Raw genomic sequence first — 20,124 nt, forward strand, 5'->3', positions numbered from 1 at the left:
CGCAGGTGTTGAAGGGTTTCCGAGAATCATAGCAGGCGTATACCAAGATTGAGAAGAGTTTCTTCTCAGCTTGGGGGTTGGGTGAAACAAAATGTCGTCCAGCACATCCCTTGAGTCTCTTTTCTATTTCTCCCACATTCATGGCTGAATATGCCGCTCACTGTATTTCGAGGTCCGTCCCTCATTTCGTGATGCACACACGTAATGCCAAGAAACAGCACAGTTAGTATCCAATTACGGAGTGGCAATAGTAGGCAAGATCCCCTCAATTTGCTGCTGTGGCTTAAGCCCGTCCAGCACAGGCGCCATGATTCGGCACATGACTGTCAGCGGACCGTCCACATAGGTCAGCTCCGGTTTGTTCAACGGTGGCTATCAGAGCTTTGGTATGCGGCTTGCTTTTGCAATTCCGAGGAGGGGCTCCACACCAGCAAGGGGTAATGCGATAAAGGTTGCGGCAAGGCGGAATAGACTTAAAACTTGACACCGACAACATGCGGGACAACCCGAAGGCGGCATGCTTATCAGTCCGGTTTTGCCTTGGCGGAGCTACCACTGGCTTCGGGCTGCATGTTTTATTCTGCATTGACCTCTCTTGGAGCAGGTGGCTTTTGGGTCCTAGGTCTGGAGCAGTTGATCTGCAGGTCTAGTCCATGGCACGCTGAAAGCCTGAAGGATACTTGACGCAAGTATGTTTCTTGGTTTTCGTGCTTGGCGCCAGTATGAAAGAGCAGTAGCACCATGGGAAACAAAAGGCGACTTCAAGAAAAGTTTGCTTCCTAATGATATTCTTGGGGATACGCTATGACGTGTCAAAAGCATCGCAATGGTCACGACCTAACGTAGCATAGGTATATGAATTAGTAATGTCTTATCAAATATGCTTTCTAGACTCTAAATGCTGTGTAAACGTTCAAGCCAGCCCCACAAGCTTCAGCGAATCCTCCCAAAGACGGCCTTCCCTCTCTGGGTCGTAGGTATGCTCAAGATAGCCGGAGCTAGCCGGAGGCTTCTCATCCTTAGAGGGCTCTGCTTCTCTGCAGTCCTCCAAATACCTTCCTCCCTTGCCCTCCCACTCCTTTCCAATCGCGGCCCAGACCGTGGTGGCAGCGCCCTGTTCGGGGCTCTTAATCTGCTTCATGAGCTTCTCATCATCCTTGAACGCCTCGAGCTCACTGTTGGGGATATGCTGCGAAAGGCCAGTCATAATCCCGCCAGGGTGCACACTTGTTGCGTGAAGTCCCTGGGCTCCGTATCGTCGTTCAAGCTCGCTGGCCATGTAGACATTGGCCGTCTTGGACTGGGCATAGGCACCCCACGGAGTGTATCCGCCCTTTTGGTAGTTGTAGTTGTCTGAATCGTTGATGCTGTTGAACAAATGCGCAGTAGATGAAAGAATGACAACGCGAGAGTTAAATTCGGGTGCGGTGGCAGCGAGCAGAGCCGGCTTCAAGAGCTCGAAGAAGAGGAAGTGAGACAAGTGGTTGGTTCCGAACTGCGTCTCGTGCCCGTCTTTGGTAAACTCGAGATTCTGAATGGCCATGACTCCCGCGTTGTTGATTAGAATGTTGATCTTGTCTGTCTTGGCCAAAATCTGGCTCGCCGCGGTACGAACGCTTTCGAGCGAGCATTGGTCCATCTCAACGAGCTCCATGCGCTCAGGGTCGAAGACACCTTCCAAAGCAGTCTTTGCCTTGGGAAGATTTCGAGCCGTCAAGAAGAATTTTGCTCCAGTGGTCGAGAGAGCACGAACTGTCTCGATTCCGATTCCAGATGAGGTTCCAGTGACAACAATGACTTTGCCATTCAGCTTGCCTTCCATCCATTCATCTTTGATGATTTGCAATGCGGTTGGTCTTGCATCTCCAGGTCCCTGAGGCTTGGCATGAGCTGCTGCGTATCGAGACATGATGTGTAGTTAAGGTAGTTGTGAACAACTGTGGAAGCGGATTGGATGAGAGAGCTTGAGGTGTGTGTTGGAGACTTAGCTTTTCGAGGGCATATTGAGCTCCTTTATAATGTCGGCTTTGCGGGCTAGACGGCTCAGCCGAAGCGTCGCTGTCCTCATAGCTCGCCATCATGATACTCAATGGCCAAAGTATAATCCCTTGTTCCATATCCATGAATGTCATTCTTGCTCCATATCTAAAAGCCCCATCCTTCACTTCTGATTGGCCCATCCACTCCCTGTCGGTGAAATAGAAGCTCTTTCGACTGACCAAAATTTCCTCCTTTGGTATAGCGTCGGAGTTTAGGCCAATGTCCGGATTTGTCGCTGGCTGACGTTTTTGCCCCTTGGGGTTTGGGTCCAAGATAACAACCAACGAATTCCTCCATGTGTTACGATATTGACTTGAAGGGCTGACAAAATTGCCGTTTTGAAGTTGGTTCCTCCCAAAGACAGCCTCTTTTTCTTCTACATTTCATCGTTTTTGTTGTTCCGCAAGATCCGCAAAGATGGGGCCTACCAGCCAACAAACCGCCGACGAGCGAAAGGAGCGCAAGAGGCTCCAGAATCGGATCAATCAGAGAGCACGCAGTAAGACCACGTTTGACCCCTAAAAGCGACCATATTGCCTAATTTGACTACAGGACAACGTCTCAGAGACCAGAATGGCACCCATAATCAGCGTGGTCCTTACCAGGTTAACCGCTGGCGACTTAATGAATCTCCGGCTCTTCCAGAACCAACCCCGAAAGCTCCGGACACGAGTTCAAGGGATCATGCCACCAATAAATGCACTTCAGAGCATGACGATGAACGGTCATTACCATCACAAGCCTCAACCACCTATCAGGTTCCGGGTCAATTCTCTGCTGCCAAGACTAGTTGCCTGCGCATCTCTCTGCCCATTGATCACCTCCTTTTACCTCTCATAGGCTACAACGTATGCCGAGGAATTTTGTCTAACAAGGATTTGCTCAAACTTGTGGGGAGCTTCATCAGCCCCATGGGTGATACGTTGCCCAGTCAAAAAACATCGGAGTGCGAGATATCTGTCTTCAGACAAACACGCCAATCCATGCCAGCCTGCCTTCAGCCAACACAGCTTCAGATGAACCTACCACATCCTACCTGGATTGATGCACTCCCCTTCCCAAAGATAAGAGATAACCTCCTACGTCGGCAAAACTTTTTCCATCACGGACAATTTCTGTCGGATCTCGTCGGATATCTGACCTATGCGCCGATAACTGTCTCACAAGGAGTACCCGTTGTCGATGAAACAGACGACATTAGGAATGGTCTCATACTTTGGGGAGAGCCATCCTCTCAAGAAAACTGGGAGGTTACCCCCGAATTTTTGATCAAATGGGCGTGGGCGGTCGTGGGATGTGACGAACTTGTCCAATCTTCCAACCGATGGAGGACAGTTCGGGGGGAAGACCCTATTGACGTGTCTCTTGTGGGTTACCATTGAGATGATAGACTTGGACTCGTGTTTAATTTCCCGCTTAGTCCTAGCATAAGCTATAATTATTGATTGTTTGGGTGCGTATCGTCCAATTGTCGGGATCTTCAACCCTCCTGACCTTGGGACCTTGCGTCAATCCCTCTAGAGCGACTTGGCTCACCTCAGAAAGCAGGGTTTACTCCAATATGATCTGGATTCTCGGCATGCGCCCTCAGCAAAATACCAGGCCAACTTGCCGACGGGAACTTTTCGTCACTAGGCCAAGTGAGGCTATCCACATGTGGAATCTTCTTGGCCTGCTTCACCACAGCATCTCCCAAGCTCTTTTCCGCTTCCAACCTTGGCAAAAGTTTCTCAATCTCGTTGCAATGTTCAGCCACTCCCATCTTTGCCCTATACTCTTCAGATCCAAAGTCCATGATCACACCAAGTCGGATCAGTCTGGATAGCGGGTCGATGCGCTCTGCTATACCTGGGGAGGTATGCACTGCAATTGCAGTCCAGACTTGATGAGATTCCGCTTCCGAGTAGTCGTGGGCAAGGAGATGAGCCTTTGCGCAGTCGGCGGAACAAAGTTCGAAACGCTGTGAACCGTTGTACAAATCGCTAGCACCCATGTCGTGATGGATGGCTGCAACAAAGAGACGGCGCAATTGAGGGTCGGAAGCAAAAACCGACTGTTCTTTTTTGGCCAGCCATAGCGCCAAAAGGTAAACGCGCAAGGAGTGGTTCAAGATGGGTTGAGGCAGTGCATTGCGAGCCAGGGCGAGAGCAGATTGGCAGACCAAAGAATCAGGAATGCGCTGAAGCACAATTGGGTTGATGGCTGGCTGGAGATTTTCGCTCATGTTGACTACACACCAAATTACTTGTAGATCTTGGCTTATGGTGTTGGTAAGAATGGTGATGACTCTTGCCTTTAAACCGCCGATGCGAGAAAACAAAGGCGGGGTAATTAATAATTCAAACGATTAATAATAGGAACTCAAGACTCTGACTCTACTCAACCTCGAAGAAACAGGATCCCGCTGAAAGAGCAGCCCTCATGTACAGCACGGCCAGTTGAGACTTGGCGAGGAACAACACACATCTCAAACGCCAGGTAAGTGCAGATCAAAGACGGAGGCACCCTGCGGCGAGCCCCCGACGGGACCGTCAGAGAAACCGTCGGAGACCTGAATTGCTCGCAGGCATTGATGGAACTGGTTGGCTGAGCGTGATGTGGGTCCTGTTTGCATTTATTTTATGTGTCTTATGCAGCATTGTGAATCCTTATGCATCTTTCGGCGATTTTCTGTCACCAATTTGCATAAAGACTTGTGGGTGCATAACTAACCTTAGAACAAGCACACCTGGCATTGCATTGGTAGGCACCATCCCTGTGTACCGCGGGAGAAATATTGAGTACCTGGCTTTGGGTCGAGTTTGAATTTTCCCATTGAAGCAATTAATGATATTCATTGCTCAATTCCAGCTTGGTCCTTCCGACAATCGGAAGAGATGGGATGCAGTCATCCAAACAGGGCGGTTCTGCCCTGAGTACATTCATTTACCCTGTAGAAGGACCACGCCAAGGGAGCGAAGCGATGAGCTGCTCAATATCTGGACAATACGAACTGTTATCCTACTTTTTACTTACCTTTAGTTTGACGTGCTTCATCTTTGGTTAGCGAGACTGGCTAAATATGACAGTGCTCGAAATCGGATTACTTTTGTGAAGGAGCGCGGCCTGGGATGTTCAGCATTGACACTAAGAAAGATAAACGCATAGCTTCGTAGGTCATGACAGGAAGCGAAATTAAAAAAGCAAAACAGACTATTCATTACTCCGTCGATAGATCAATAAGAAACACTAGAAGATGAGCCTACGCTCTGAATACAACCATACACTAGTCATAGATACCTACAGTTCAAGCCAGCCCACCTCGACAAGTTGAATCGCGGCCTCGCTAATCCAAAAATATTCAGACACATAAAGGCTTATCGTATTCTCTGACAAGGGTTTGTTCTTCCGCAAGTCTGAGATCACTCCTTCGACCTGGCGGATCAAAGACCTGATGGCTTGCATCTCGATGCCTACCCTGTCAAATAACGCCCTCAAATCCTTTTCAACATCTTGAGCCTGTCTGCAGACAACGTGAGTTGCTTCATGGGTCTCTTGTAGGTTCATGTGGACAGGCCAGTCAAAGATCCTTGCTCTAAGTGCGTGCGTTTTAAGCTCCTCCGAGACACGGCAGATTTGATGGGTGAGGTCATCTAGGCTGTCCTGTTGCATCCTCCTAACCACATCGATGACGACTTGTCGAGATGTGTGGGCTTCTTTAAGAATTTCTAGAACTATATTGTGCTTGATGAGCCGATCGCGTTCCGACTTAGATGCGATCGATTGCCACCGCGTTTGGTTAAAATTAAGTGTTTTCGAGGGTTCATCTTTCATGGCTTGGAAAAGCTCGATGATTGGGTTCTTTGGTCCAGCCGGGTTAAGGTTCTCTTGTCGGACGATCCTTAGATTTCGGTGAGCTTGATGAAAGACGATGGTTTCGTTTATCGGAATGGTCATTGATAGAATAGCCCTCGAGGTGGTGTAGCCTGGGACGCCCTCCGCGATATTGCTAAGCTGTGATTGAACTTCATCCAGAATGTCTATCCAGGGGCCAGCCTGGGGGACAGTCGGGCGAATCCAGGTGCCATTTTTGATATGAATTGAGCTTGCAAGGGGGTCTGTTGTAAATAATCTGGACCAAATTAGACATAAGAGTGAATCTGCCAGTAGAAATACTAGGATGAGATAGAATAGGTAAATGTTCATTTTTACTGATCCGGACCTGTACAAGTAAGTTGTTGGAGGGGGTCGGGTGGCCCACCTCCTGGTGGCACCACCAGTTTCTTATATGTTCAAACATGATCTCGGTTCTGTTGTTGGTAAAGTTGTTTTGATGTTCATGACCTTGTTCAAACAAATTGGTTATTGGCTGCTGGATTGCTCTGTGGACTGTTCATATTGCTGGTCTTTTTTTATAGGCCTGGCTGTTGTTCACTTCTGTTTCAATACGGGCATCTTCCCGTCCAAGCCTTCACACACTCCAGTTGGTCTACTTGATCGGGAGAAGACCCATTAAAGACGAGCAAGACAAAAAGGAAAAGAAACAAAAAATACCTCAGAGGGCAAAAGATTAGAAGCTTGATGAGACTGGGACTCGAACCCAGGAGGATTGCTCCATCAGGAATCTTGGGCTGTTAAGGTGACCTTAACCTGACGCCATAACCAACTCGGCCATCTCACCGAATTCATGTTTTTTGGAGTCGCAAAGATTTCCCATGTCGACGGGGTGCCCGGGGAGATGATGCACTGGATCGAGATGTGTTGACAAATTGGCAGCGATGTAAATTGTAAACATGAGACCAGCCGCCGACGCTTTGTGTTCCCTATTTGGACTTTATTACTCGTGCGCAGTTATGGTGTTTCTTTCAGGCTGAGTTAGGGCCTGGCTAGGGAGTGCCCTCTTTATCAGCGCCTACTCAATGCCGTATCATAGGATGCCTACATCGTAATTCTCTCTGTACTATGTAATCGCATTGGATTGGTGAGAATGGGTCACGACCTCTCGTTAAATGTTGATGAACGGCGGGGTTTTTTTATTTTTTTATTTTTTTTTAAAAAAAAAACAACACAAATGAACGTGGCCTTGACAGTCGCAACACAATCTGGGCTTTCTATCCTTTCAGATACGTCAAACAATGGGACAGAGAAAAAGAAACTCCCAGCATCATTGGTAGCGCAGCTATACTGTGGAAGGGAGGTACATCAACCATTGACGGCTTCAAGCCAAAGCGTAATAACGGTAGGTAACGGTAACCAATACGAGAATGGCGTGTGATAACCGTCATGGATTTAAAGATCCTGGCTGATTTAAGCTTATTAAGAATTCCGCTTCCGTTCCCCGCATTCACTCTTGGGATCTTTTGGAAATAGGATCATCGTCCCCTGGGCGTGCCTGGTGACCTGCCTAAACAGGAATTGGCCCCCGAGGCTGGTCGTTGTCATGGCATTTACGCCCAAGGCTTACCCCTCTCTTGGATTCTTGGGAAGAAAGAAGGATAAAAAAGCTGGTTGTGATTCATTGGGTTTCACAATGGCCGTCGCAGAGCACAATTAATTGTGATGATGGTACACTACGTCGGGAAAGGCTGACTATGAACACACAAAACACACCTGGACCGCACAGAACGACTGAGAGATAAAGCTCCTTGCTTATCACTCCACCGACCGAATCCCCGTATTCCCGTAAGCAAAGTAAAGACCTGCCAGCCCCGGAATTAGCTGATATCCTAGGATCCCTTGCATATCTCAACATGCCTGTCCTGACGATGCCATTGTTTATCTTACCCCTCGTTGCTAACCCCCGTCTTACTCTGAACGACAGGAGTGCCTAGACTTGGCTCGCAGCTGGTGAGGCGTGAAGCTCTTGAGCTGCCCCATGCGGAGTAGCACGGTAGCACTGAGAAGCTTGGCATTCACAAAGACCAGTAAATATTTCCCAAAGTCTCTCAACTATGCAGTGACGCCTAGAATGACCAACGAGGGTGTTTGTTGCAGTATGACGAGGTATCGGTGTAACTGGGCCCTGGGCAACCGGACCTTGCGGAAGAGCCGTCGTTGATCACGTAGCTATATGAACCTCACCTCCTCTCGACTTTTTGCGTGTTGTTTTTTGGTCCTCATCCACCAGACGCCGATCAATTCCCCACACGGGCTTTCTGACCTGGATCCTTCGGCTTCGTACTACTTCTCGTTCACGAAATCAGGATTGTGAGCACCACTCACAATGCGTTACACAGTACCCCTCGTTGTGGCCCTGGCCGCCTCTGTCTCTGCCGCTGTCCCAAGGGCTCCCCTCCAGGAGCGTGCGGACAAGCTCTTCACACTTGAAATCGCTCCCGGTGAGACGGTCGAGGTTACTGAAGATGAGAAGTTTCAGATGATTGATGTAGGTTATCAAGTTCAATCTGAGAGTCCTTGAGAATTACCAGTGACTAACAACACCTAGGATCATGTCCACTTCTTTGATATCACAGAGTGGAAGGACCATCAGCCTGCCTCAGCAGCTCGTCTCCTTGCAACCACTGCATCCTATCCTAGCAAGGTTCAGCACAAGTCCAACGTTGAGAAGATCATCAAGAATGTGGACCTCAAGAAGATTGAGAAGCAACTGAAAAAGTTCTCTTCTTTCCACAACCGCTATTTCAACTCCAAGTACGGAGTTGAGGCCGCCGAATGGCTTCACAAGGAGGTCAAGAAGGTTATCAAGAAGCACCCTCTGGCCACAGTTCGGTTGATCCAGCATCAAGCTTGGTCACAGCCATCTATCGTCGTCTCCATTCCCGGAAAGGTCCGCCTTAAGACCATCATCACCGGTTCCCATCTTGACTCTGTCATTTCCAACGACCGTGGTGCTGGTCGAGCTCCTGGTGCTGACGACAATGGCTCGGCTTCCATCATGCTTCTGAACGTGCTAGACGCTTTCCTCAAGGACCCCCGAATTGCCAAGGGTGACCATGACAACACGGTTGAGTTTCACTGGTACTCGGCCGAGGAGACTGGCCTACTTGGCTCCCAGGACATCTTCAACACCTACTCTCGCCTTGGAATCCAGGTCGAGGCCATGTTGAACCAGGATATGGTTGGCTACAAGGGCCGTGACGGTGTTGAGCGGTTTGGTCTCATCACCGACAACACAGATCCTGGTCAGAATGACTTCCTCAAGGTTCTGATTGAAGAGTACGCCGATATTCCATATGAAGAGTCGCAGTGTGGTTATGCTTGCTCTGACCACGCCTCGGCCAACCGCAACGGATTCCCCTCGTCTTTCCTCTTTGAGACGCCTTTTGGAAACCACAACCCTCACATCCACACGCCTAATGATACCATTGCCTATGTCGACTTTGATCACATTGCCCAGCATGTCAAGGTCACGACTGGTTTCGTTTATGAGCTTGCCCATCATGACTTTATCGATGCCTAGACTGGGGTGGATATCCCAATCCAAGAGATGAACATGTTGTGATGACATGGGGTTAGTGCATTCTAATTAGTGTCTTGGTAGAGAGAAATAGAAAAATAAATACAGATATGAATACACGTTTGTTATGTAATTTCTTTATGTATTCCATCTTTACCTGTCCAGAGGACATTGTTGCAATCCATCGATCCACCAGGCGTCCAGGTGTCCAGGTGTTGTTGAGTAGCCTTGATGGATTGGGGTATCAAACCGCTCGAACCATACTTGAATAGAAAGAACTATAGACCCAGGAAATTATAGTACAGGGTTTCAAGGGTAGTCATTGTCTCATATATCACTGGAAGTACCCATTGGGAAGTATGAAGATTGCTATTTTTCGCTACTCGGCGTGATATTCAATGACCTTGGCAAGGAGGCCACAGTTTCATGTCGCACATTTTTGCAAATAGAAGAAATGACAGGCTTGGAGTGTAGACAGCACACTAGGTATTGTGTCACTTGCAGTTTTGTTTGAGTCATGATAAAGATAAAGTGTGGTTCTCGCTTTCAGAGAGGTACTTGAACATTGAATCGGATCTAGATTCTTTCATTGCCAAGAGCGTTATGGCGATTGAAAAAAGAAAAAGACTTCATAAACTGCAAACCCTAATAGACCCATGGAACTGATCACCACCGAGAGCCACCATAGTTTGATTGGCCGTGGTGATGGCCGCTGTAGCCACCGTCGTCACGTCGATCGTAGTCATCCCGCCGAGAATCTCCATAGCGCAAATTCTCTTCCTCACGACGGCGCCGATCATTATCGTAGCCGCGGTCACCGTAAGCAAGGTCGTCATCGCGGCGACGACGACGTCGATCGTCATCCGAGTCGGAATCGCTGCTGCTTGTTGAGTCGCCAGAGTAGTTTCGAGGGCGACCGTCCTTGTGATTCTTCTTGTCCTTCTTGTGCTTCTTGAACTTGTGCTCGATAAGGTTTGCGCCAATTGCGCCAGCGGCGGCACCAGCGAGACTGCTTAGGAGGCCACCGCCAGCCTTGTGGGCAGCCCAGCCAGCTGCACCACCTCCAACAAGGGTTGCTCCGAGTCCTCGTTCTCCGTCGGGTCCGGGCTGACCCTGGTCACCGCCGGGGTATGCGGAAGAGCCTCCATAGGGACCACCCTGTTGTTGGTTGTAGGATTGTCCGCGGTTGTCATAATCAGACTGTTGAGGGCCGCCATATCCGGAGCCCTGTGAGTACTGTTGCTGTGAAGCTGTTAGTATGTTGCTTGATGCTTCGGTGTCGCGGGTTCAAAACTCACTTGTTGGGGATAGCCCTGTTGTTGGCCGTAGCCCTGCTGCTGGCCATAGTCTTGTCGACCTTGCTGACCATATCCGTCTTGGTTGTAGCCTTGTTGACCGTAGCCTCCTTGCTGTCCACTGCCTCCACCGCTGTAGTAGTCCTGAGCCGACATGTCTGAAATTATTTGGATGTTGTAAAGTAGGTTGCGTGTGACTGATCTAGGGAGATTGGAAATAACGCTGTAAAAGTTTATGGGGACCAAATTGAACTCGCAACAGAAGAGGGGTCAGGTTCCCATTTAATATTCCAGCAGCTGCTGTCGTCATCAAGGTTAAACACGAGCTGACCACCAACAGCCACCTTGAGCTTGGCGCTGGTACGTCTTCTGTCTAGGTATCAATCTCGGCTGATATCATACTTCCTTCATGTCAAGGTGGCGCAGCTCCCGTCCAAGAGCTTAGCTTGACACAATTGTCACGGATTTCGGCACTTTGCCACGACTTGGCGGCCGGATCCGTCGGCATCGGGTCAAGATCAGCTGTGGCTCGGCGCTGGGCGCAGCGGGTCAGATGGCGGAGACGGAGCAGGGAACCTCGGTGATGCCGGAGCGCCGTGAGCTGCTGTTGGGGAGACAATTTGCATGTTTGTGTGTCTGGTGATTGAGCTCGTTGTGGCCTTGGCGTGACCTTCGGACACGCGTCTTCTGCGGCTTCTTAGTAAGATATGCCGGTCAAGAGGTGGAGTGGCTGAAGGTTTACCACACCGTCCAACCACTGATGGAGAAAGTTCCACGGGGTTCTCTTGGCTGCGAGCTGAAAACATTGAAGGTTGCTCAGCTAGAGGACGATATACTCGGGTTTGCCGGATACTACAAGGCAAATGAAATAGATGGTAGAATAAACATTGGATGTTAATACACTAAAGCGGCTTTCTTGCATTTCCTTGATGTAGGCCAGTCAAGGCCCTGTAGCTGAATATCGTCAACACATTAATTAAATTCTTGAGATAAGTCCCAGCGGGCGCTCGTTGGAAACCAAGCCCGAATATCTCTCGCATGCCATAAGCAAGGATTAGAATAAACTCTAAAGCATAAAGGAAGGGTGTTTTAGTCTATGGGAGTTGATTGTGTGGTCTTGCTTGTCACGGGGAGCCCTGAAAATAAGAAGTATGGCCGGACCGACCCGGACACCATCCACTATTGCAAAGCCTATTTAGGCTGACAGTAGTCATTAATCAATAGATATATTGACTAATCAGAATTGTATCTGGCTAACTGATCTGATCCATAGCTACCTATCGACCAAGTACGTGACACATGGCGGATAACCCCTCCTGCAAGCTACCCAGGTCTTGCACATTTTAATACTTGAAGATGGGATCACTGACGCCCGCACGCCTGTTCCTCCATACATAGTAGAAGTGCATCACGATGCAACCTGTGGACACGAACAAGAGTAATCCAGCATTGGTCCAGTGGCCGGTTGGGTAACCCTTTTTAGCTTCCTCAGCCTTGTAAATCCAGACTCCCACAATCTGACCAGGGGCTCCCATAGAGATGTTCAAGGCAATCGCCAAACCAATGGCTGCGGTGGATTGCAGGTTGGATGAAAGCCAGCCTAGGAGAGGAGGAATACAGGCGAATGAACCGCAAGCTGCAACAATGAGACATCCATAACGAGGCTAGAAGAGGTCAGCACGCTGTTTCTTACTAGAGGTAATTGGCTTGTACTTGCACTATATGAATGAGCTGGCAGAACTGCAGACGCGATGAATCCCACAGCTCCAATGAGAGAGAATGCAGCAGAATGGAGGGCGCGGCTAGGCGTGTCAGCCTCAATCACGGAACAAATAATTGGTGTTGCCACTAACGCGTTGTATCTATCAGCTGACCAAGACACGAGGAGCGTGACTACGTATGCCGCTGCGTAAGGAGGCACGGTCATCAACTGAGCTCTCAAGTCTGCGAACTGGAATTGGTCAGTTCGGAATCAACCTGAAGCGACTGGCAACTTACCCCAAGGCCTGCAGTGATTGATGGTGTAAACAAAGACAGACTTGAGAATGGTGCAGAGATGCCAAAGTAGATCTATAGTCATGCATATTAGCAACGACGCGATGCTAGCTAAGAAGGATAAGCACCCACCAAGTAGTGGCACCATAGTCTCCATTCCAGGAGCGTCGACTTGGCATCTTCCCATGTCATGGATTTACTGCTTCCATGTGACCCTTGTTCAGCCAACCTGGCAGCTGCCAGATCCTTCTCTTCTAGGGAAAGCCACTTGGCTGTCTCGGGATAGTCAGGGAGGCAAAACCACACCAAGGCCGCCGATACCACTGAAGGAGCACCTTCGAGGATGAATAGCCATCGCCAACCAGACAAGCCACCAACTTGATTCATATGGCCGACACCATATGCGATGGCGCCACCAAATGCACCAGCAAGCGTTGCTGAAGCAAGAATTGTCGCAACACGGAGGGATCTTTCTTCAGGGCGATACCAGAAAGTCAAGTAGTATACCAAACCTGGGAATAAACCTGAGCTGAATTATTAGGCTTGAGATGAGATGCAATCGGCGTGATACTTGCCTGCTTCGAAAACGCCAAGCAAAAATCGCATAGCTGTGACAGAACCGTAGTTGTGGGCAGCGCCAAGACACATAGTGATGGTGCCCCAAGAGAACATGAGGAACGAGATCCATCGACTTGGCTTCATGCGCTTGAGGAAGTAGTTGGAGGGCACCTCGAAGAGCGCGTAGGCAATTAGAAACACCATGAGGGCGATGGTGTAGTCCAAGTTGGACATGCCGGTTTCGGAGAGAAGGTCATGCTTGGTTGAGGAGTTTAGAACCTTGGCATTGCCAATGTTGGAACGGTCGAGATAGCAGAGCAAGTATATACCCGCTGCCAAGGGAATGATGTGTGCATCTTGCTTGCGCAGAAGCAAGCTCTGCAGCTTCGGGTCGATGGCGGTGGCGTTCTCTGGGCCGCCATCGGAGCCATGCTAAAGCGGAGATTAGAACCAGATGGCTTAGCTAGCTTGACCAAGAGCTTCGTGTTACCTTTTCGACTGCTGCTAGGTCATCAGCTATATCAACGCGAGTGTCGATGTTGGTTGTGGAAGGCATCTTGATGACTATGCTAACAAGTCCTGAGATGAAAGATGAAAGAAATTGCAACAGTCAAGCCGAGAGAAGGAAAAGGAAGCGAGACAAAACCTTTCCTCGCCATGTAACCGAGATATTCCCCGCACCTTTACACTGGGGTGCCGATCCTCCATCCCCACATCCCCATGGAGGAGGGGTGCTCGGCGCCGGAGACCGACGCCGAGATCTGGATATTGTGTAGAAATAGACCGAAAACCGTGAATGGATCTACCGGCAACTCGTGTGAGTTATAATGACGTCCATCTGAGACGCTAAATATGTGTTGACGTAACTCAGCTGGATACTCTTGTTGATGCGCCAGTAACTCACCATCGCAGTAGCGAGATGAGTTCCGCTGAAGGTGAGACGGATAAATGAAACAGCAAAGCAGGTAATGTAGATGGGCATGGGTTTGTATCTACTCATTCTGATTGGACTGTTTAGTTCAAGGCTCGGGATCCTCTTATGTGCTCACGGGCAGCTACTTACAGCTTTTGATGCTATGACTCGGCGTCCATTATCTGAATGTATGTTGATCCGTTTGGCATGCCTAATATTCCATTTTGAATATATTTATAAAATGAAGACCATCTTCTTTGATAAAACTATATCTATTCATGTCAACCAAGGGTGACAAACTGAGATCCCAGCGTCGGGCCGTAGACACTCACCTTCTGTGTAGAAATGTCTCTCTGCAGTATTTGGATCTGATTGTCCGTCCTCTGAGAATTAACACTATTACATGCATCCTTCTCTTTAATGATGACATTTAGCTATGCACAATATGCTCACCCTTTCGCTCTCCGGCTGTCTTAATCTTGGAATCTTAATCTTGGAAGAGAAGGCGCCGTGAATGGGCGCCAGAGAACACCAAGAGAAAAGCCGGGCGAATCCCTTCTATAGACATGAAGATCGACAACAATGAACCTATAAGAATGGTGGCATGAGTTTCCTCGTTGTTTCGGACGACTTGATTGGGACAGTTCTTTAGGAGTTTTATCAATGTAAGATGACAAAAATTACGTATGTATCAGAACAAAGCAACAGCGCGATAATATTTCTATTAAGCGGGCAAAAAACCAGTGCCCCTGATGAGCGGTATAATGCCGCATTTGATCTTTAGTGATTGCACCCTACCTCGTTGGTCGCTGCAACAGGGAGCTGATTTCATGAATTAGCGAATATCAACACAGGTATCTCGCTAAATATTGGGCTTATACACTATCTGGTCACGCACAATGAGGAATGGCCAAGACAAGCGTGAGCACCAAATTCTACCGCTTCAACGAGACCTTTGAGCTCGTCTTGGCTGACATTGAACACGAAAACTTTTCGCATTTCGACTGCTCCTGGGACGTTCACCGAAGAAAACGAGTAAACTAGCCTTAACCAGAGGCCCTGTCGGGTCGATCATTTACTACGATCACTGACCGACTCGACGGACCAATTACACGACGTTCAATAAGCACGAGGCCTATCAGTTTCACATGCAACATCATACATCCCGAGCAAAACTACTCAATGTGGAACAAGAGCACGGCAAATGTCCTGAAGAGGAAGGTTACCGAAACTAAGCCAGGACGCCGGATACACGGCACTTGATGTGCTTGAGACGATGCACAGCCTGATTTGCATATAACTCACAAGCCCAGTCCGCGAGATGAAGCTGAATCAGTAAATGCAGAGTTGACACTACAAAATGGTTTCTTACAATTGCATCGCAACCTTTTCACTCTTGGTGGGGACAGCTCTATCAAAGGCCAGCCTTCCACCCATACCCTCAGATTCGTCGACGCCAGTTCAGCAACGTCTGTCTCTAGATGGGCCGAACAGTAAGTTACCTAACCACGATACTTGAACCTATGCTAACAAGTGTTTGAAGGTGTCACGATAGGATGGAATACGTATTCCAAGCAAAGCAACCCCTGCGTTAAATATGGCACTTCAAGAGAGCTGCTTAACCAGGAGGCTTGCTCGGATACTTCAATCACCTATCCTACCTCTCGCACCTGGGCCAATGCAGTAAAGCTCACTGGTCTAAAGCCAGCAACAACCTACTACTACAAGATCACCTCCACAAACTCCTCTATTGATGAGTTCTTCAGTCCTCGAACTGCCGGAGACAAGACTCCGTTCTCCATCAACGCCATCATTGACCTGGGTGTTTATGGAGAAGATGGGTTCACGATCAACATGGACCAGTCCAAAAGAGAGGTGATTCCCAACATACAACCTTCACTGAATCACACAACGATTGGTCGTCTTGCGTCTACGGCCGACGACTACGAATTCATCATTCATCCAGGTGATCTGGCATATGCCGATGACTGGTTTCTGAAGCCAAAGAACTTGCTTCATGGAGAACAGGCTTTTCAAGCCATCCTTGAGAATTTCTACGACCAGCTTGCGCCCATCGCTGGTCGGAAGCCCTACATGGTCAGCCCTGGAAATCACGAGGCAGCCTGCGAAGAAGTGCCATTGCTGAATCTTCTTTGTCCAGAGGGCCAGAAGAACTTTACCGACTTCATGAATAGGTTCGGGCGCACAATGCCTCAGGCATTCATATCGACATCATCGGATGACACTGCGAGAGTCAATGCAAACAAGGCAAAGCAGCTCGCCAACCCCCCCTTCTGGTTCTCTTTCGAGTATGGCATGGTTCATGTGGTCATGATCGACACCGAGACGGACTTTCCTGATGCCCCTGACGCACCGGGAGGATCCGCCAATCTCAACAGCGGACCTTTTGGTAGTCCGAATCAGCAGCTTCAGTTTCTCGAGGCGGATCTCGCATCTGTTGACAGAGACGTCACTCCATGGGTTGTTGTCGCGGGACATCGACCATGGTACACAACGGGCGATGAAGGATGCACGCCGTGCCAAAAAGCATTCGAAAACATTTTCTACAAGTACGGCGTGGACCTCGGCGTGTTCGGACACGTACACAACTCCCAAAGGTTTTATCCTGCATACAACGGAACCCTGGACCCTTCGGGCATGAACAATCCAAAGGCACCCATGTATATTGTTGCTGGAGGCGCGGGAAACATTGAAGGCTTGAGTAGTGTTGGGAAGAAAACGCCCTTGAATGCATTTGCATATGTAGACGACTTTAGTTATGCCACGATTCGGTTTGTGGATGCTCAGAAGCTGCAGGTTGTCTTCATCCGCTCCTCAACTGGCGAGGTGTTGGATCGGTCGCAGCTTATCAAGTCTCATAAGGAGCGTTTTGTCAGACAAAACTGAGGGCTGATGGACAGCTTAGGGGTCTTGTGGCTGCACAAAATAGAGTATCTCCATTGAGCCGAGATATGAAAGAATGCATAAGTCTCGAGAGGGCGTTTTGTGTGTCCGACACGCTTTGAGTGTGTGGCTTATCACGTGACCACTTGCTGCGTTTGTTGTTTAACCCGTGTGTCTCCTATCGCGATTGAACAATTCGCCAAATGACAGCAGGCCAAACTAAATGGCCAACACCCTGTCCCCAAATATTCGACCCAGATATACCACGTGTCGGTAAGCTTCTCAATGCGAAGCCTGTTCCAATGACCCCAGTCGCTAACAGGACCAGCTTTTGACTGCTGCTACCTACGACTATGCGGCAACCCAGACGCAAGGGCCTTCGGTCGCGGCCCGCACAGGGCATGCTTATCACTGTTTCTGATGATGCTACGAAACCATCCACGGAATCAACTGCTAGTTTCCTCCCTGGTCCCACTTCTGGCAAGAAAAGGAAGAGCGCAGTCGACGCTGAAGCCGCACCTCGACCACCACCATGTGGGCCCTCATTCATCTCTGGTTCAGTCCAGGATGCACCGGGTCTGATCCGCTTGCCTATTGGGAATCCTCGACCTAGCCCGCCGCTTGGGAACACACCTGCTGAGTTCAATGGCAGCGAGCAGCCGGGCGATGCACAGCAGGACAGTGGAGTCACCAATCAAGCCCTGTCCAGCGAGGTCGTCGGGCCGCTGGAAGCTGCACCAACGCTTTCCGCAGAGCAACAGGAGATTGTTGACCTTCTTGACGAGGAGCCCCCACTCAATATCTTCTTCACCGGCTCAGCTGGCTGTGGCAAATCCACTGTTCTAAAGCCATGGTGGAAAAACTAGAAAAGAACCCAAACAAAGTCTTCTGGGTTACTGCACCTACTGGCTCAGCGGCTATCCAAGTCGGTGCGAGGACGCTCTCGAGCTATCTGGGGTGGACACCTGATGATGACAAGCTATGCATTGACGATCTCGTCTCTCTCACAAGAAATGGAAGAAGATGGTTTGAATACCAGCAGAAATCCGAAGAGGACAAGAAGAGAGAGCCTGAGCCATCGAAAAACTTGCATGCCAGGAAACGTCTGGTGCAAACTCAAGTCCTCACCATCGACGAGATTAGCATGGTCTCGAGCAATATTCTGGAGCGCATCGACAAGACCCTGAAAAATGTCAGGGGCATCGCCCGACCCCTGGATAAAGGTAAGGTTTTCGGGGGAGTTCAACTCATCGTCACTGGCGACTTCTGCCAACTACCCCCGGTCGAACCTTTCGTGCACTGCTGGAAATGTGGGGGAAAGATGGATGACACTGAGGATGGCCTAGATTGTTCCAAACGTCATGGCCCATTTCCGGATACAAGCAAATGGGCTTTCATGAGCTCCACCTGGAAGGAAGCCAATTTCAAACACAAACATTTACGGGAGATTCACCGCCAGAACGACCGGTTCTTTATTCACATGCTCCAGAAATGCCGTCTTGGCTTAGCTTTATCTCCACAAGAGATAGCCATGCTGAAGTACCATCATCACAACACTCAGGATGCGACGATGCTTCTATGTACAAATAAGGAGGTTGCCGAGGTTAATGACAACGGATTCGATCAGCTCAAGACACCTAAGCACGACTACCGGTGTTTAGACGACTTTGAATGGGACAAAAAGAGGCATCCGCATCTCAAGGAAAAAGCCAAACGTTTTAGTGATGGAACCCTGGAGGGCCTGGAGAAGCATCGCCTGCAGCGAAAAGTTTCTCTCCGGCGCGATATGGCTGTTGTTCTGCAAATCAACCTTGACATCAAGGGAGGGCTTTGCAATGGAAGCCAGGGCATCATTTGCGGCTTTGAGAAATTTGACGAAACAAAGCTCCCTAAAGCTCAACGCGATCATGACGATATTCCTCCGTGGCAAAATCTTTGGGGACAGCATGCAGAGCTCAGGGAGCAGCAGATCCGAAAGTTTATGTCCCGACAGAAGGACAAGGTATGGCCACGAGTCCGCTTCCACAATCGCAAGGAGCGCACCATTTTCCCCACGTGTATCATCACGTCTCTCGGAGACAGGAGCCCCTATTCACTCCTGCATCGAACACAGATTCCGCTGGTCCATGGATGGGCCATGAATGTTCACAAGAGTCAAGGGATGACGATGGAACGCGTCATTGTTAACTTGACAAATTCCTTCGAAAAGGGTCAAATCTATGTTGCCTTGTCGAGGACCCCCAGTCTCCGGGGACTCAAAATTGAGGGCAACGCTAAAAACCTATCCGAGGGCGATGGAGGAAATGAGCAAGTAACAACCTTTCCGAGGGAAAAGTTTGAAGAGCTTTTCCTGGACCTTGAAAAGCACCAGCCAAGCCAACCCGTGTCCCTATCTCAATCCAGCTCGCCTCAAACCAGTCCTGATGCTACACCCGCGCTAGATCATCCAGACGATGCATCCTCGGACGAGTTCCCGGACATAGATTTCTTGGACGATTTCCCCGAAATCAATTCCTTGGAAGACTGTGCAAAAGCTGCATCCCCCGAAGAACGCCCTGAACCTGCAATCCCGGACGAGTATTCAGACGATGAAATTGAATGGTCATCTATGCCATGGGCATGAGCTTCAACACAGGCCGGCTCGGTTTGCTTCAGCTCTTGCTGTTTTATAAACAAGCTGATGTGATGTGCTTCTAGATATGATCTGCCAACGATTTTGCTGCTGGTGCAACAGCAATAGCAATTCTTCGATGCTCAATGCCCCAATAGGCAGGCTTGTTTCATTGTCCTAGACTGCGGTTCTGACAAGTGCATGTCGTTTGCATCTGACGCCTAACTATGACAAGTTGGCTCGGCAATCTTACCCCTTGTGTTGGCGATGTCCATGTCCCAGTCCATTATCGATATTTTGCCGCTCCCTCCCAATGCAGGCATTGATGAATATATGTGGGAGCGCCCTCAGCCTCTCGTCTTTCTCTGCCAGCACCTCTTCGGCCTTGGTCGAGTAACTATCCCGAAAGACA

General features: G+C 49.3%; 7 protein-coding genes and 1 non-coding gene across 8 annotated transcripts; 4 read left to right on the forward strand and 4 right to left on the reverse strand.

Annotated features, from left to right (window-relative positions):
- Positions 1 to 913: 913 nt before the first annotated feature.
- On the reverse strand, positions 914 to 1,909 carry LRP88_11135 (uncharacterized protein; the record flags this gene model as incomplete). Its single annotated transcript, XM_083247572.1, has 1 exon — positions 914 to 1,909. One exon carries the CDS (start codon positions 1,907 to 1,909, stop codon positions 914 to 916), a length of 996 nt encoding a protein of 331 aa, XP_083096720.1.
- A 4,689-nt stretch (positions 1,910 to 6,598) lies between these two features.
- LRP88_11136 lies at positions 6,599 to 6,700 on the reverse strand. Its single transcript has one exon. It is a non-coding gene; the product is annotated as a tRNA-Leu (tRNA).
- A 1,542-nt stretch (positions 6,701 to 8,242) lies between these two features.
- Positions 8,243 to 9,439, forward strand: LRP88_11137 (M28 family metallopeptidase; the record flags this gene model as incomplete). The annotated part of the gene is made up of 2 exons (XM_083247573.1): positions 8,243 to 8,404; positions 8,465 to 9,439. The coding sequence occupies 2 exons, from the start codon at positions 8,243 to 8,245 to the stop codon at positions 9,437 to 9,439; spliced, it is 1,137 nt and encodes a 378-aa protein (XP_083096721.1).
- Positions 9,440 to 10,102: 663 nt separating this feature from the next.
- Positions 10,103 to 10,887, reverse strand: LRP88_11138 (uncharacterized protein; the record flags this gene model as incomplete). The annotated part of the gene is made up of 2 exons (XM_083247574.1): positions 10,103 to 10,678; positions 10,735 to 10,887. 2 exons carry the CDS (start codon positions 10,885 to 10,887, stop codon positions 10,103 to 10,105), a joined length of 729 nt encoding a protein of 242 aa, XP_083096722.1.
- A 1,081-nt stretch (positions 10,888 to 11,968) lies between these two features.
- LRP88_11139 (major facilitator superfamily domain-containing protein) lies at positions 11,969 to 13,840 on the reverse strand (the record flags this gene model as incomplete). The annotated part of the gene is made up of 6 exons (XM_083247575.1): positions 11,969 to 11,993; positions 12,082 to 12,395; positions 12,730 to 12,801; positions 12,859 to 13,250; positions 13,302 to 13,716; positions 13,775 to 13,840. The coding sequence occupies 6 exons, from the start codon at positions 13,838 to 13,840 to the stop codon at positions 11,969 to 11,971; spliced, it is 1,284 nt and encodes a 427-aa protein (XP_083096723.1).
- Positions 13,841 to 15,557: 1,717 nt separating this feature from the next.
- On the forward strand, positions 15,558 to 17,104 carry LRP88_11140 (Metallo-dependent phosphatase-like protein; the record flags this gene model as incomplete). The annotated part of the gene is made up of 2 exons (XM_083247576.1): positions 15,558 to 15,690; positions 15,741 to 17,104. The coding sequence occupies 2 exons, from the start codon at positions 15,558 to 15,560 to the stop codon at positions 17,102 to 17,104; spliced, it is 1,497 nt and encodes a 498-aa protein (XP_083096724.1).
- A 350-nt stretch (positions 17,105 to 17,454) lies between these two features.
- On the forward strand, positions 17,455 to 17,967 carry LRP88_11141 (uncharacterized protein; the record flags this gene model as incomplete). The annotated part of the gene is made up of 1 exon (XM_083247577.1): positions 17,455 to 17,967. The coding sequence occupies one exon, from the start codon at positions 17,455 to 17,457 to the stop codon at positions 17,965 to 17,967; it is 513 nt and encodes a 170-aa protein (XP_083096725.1).
- A 704-nt stretch (positions 17,968 to 18,671) lies between these two features.
- LRP88_11142 (C-terminal helicase domain-containing protein) lies at positions 18,672 to 19,724 on the forward strand (the record flags this gene model as incomplete). Its single annotated transcript, XM_083247578.1, has 1 exon — positions 18,672 to 19,724. One exon carries the CDS (start codon positions 18,672 to 18,674, stop codon positions 19,722 to 19,724), a length of 1,053 nt encoding a protein of 350 aa, XP_083096726.1.
- Between the last annotated feature and the right edge of the window lie 400 nt (positions 19,725 to 20,124).

Source organism: Fusarium phalaenopsidis (genome assembly GCF_050370095.1).
Source record: "Fusarium phalaenopsidis strain FUZ10S chromosome Unknown contig_32306, whole genome shotgun sequence".
In the NCBI taxonomy this organism is placed as follows: Eukaryota; Fungi; Ascomycota; class Sordariomycetes; order Hypocreales; family Nectriaceae; genus Fusarium; species Fusarium phalaenopsidis.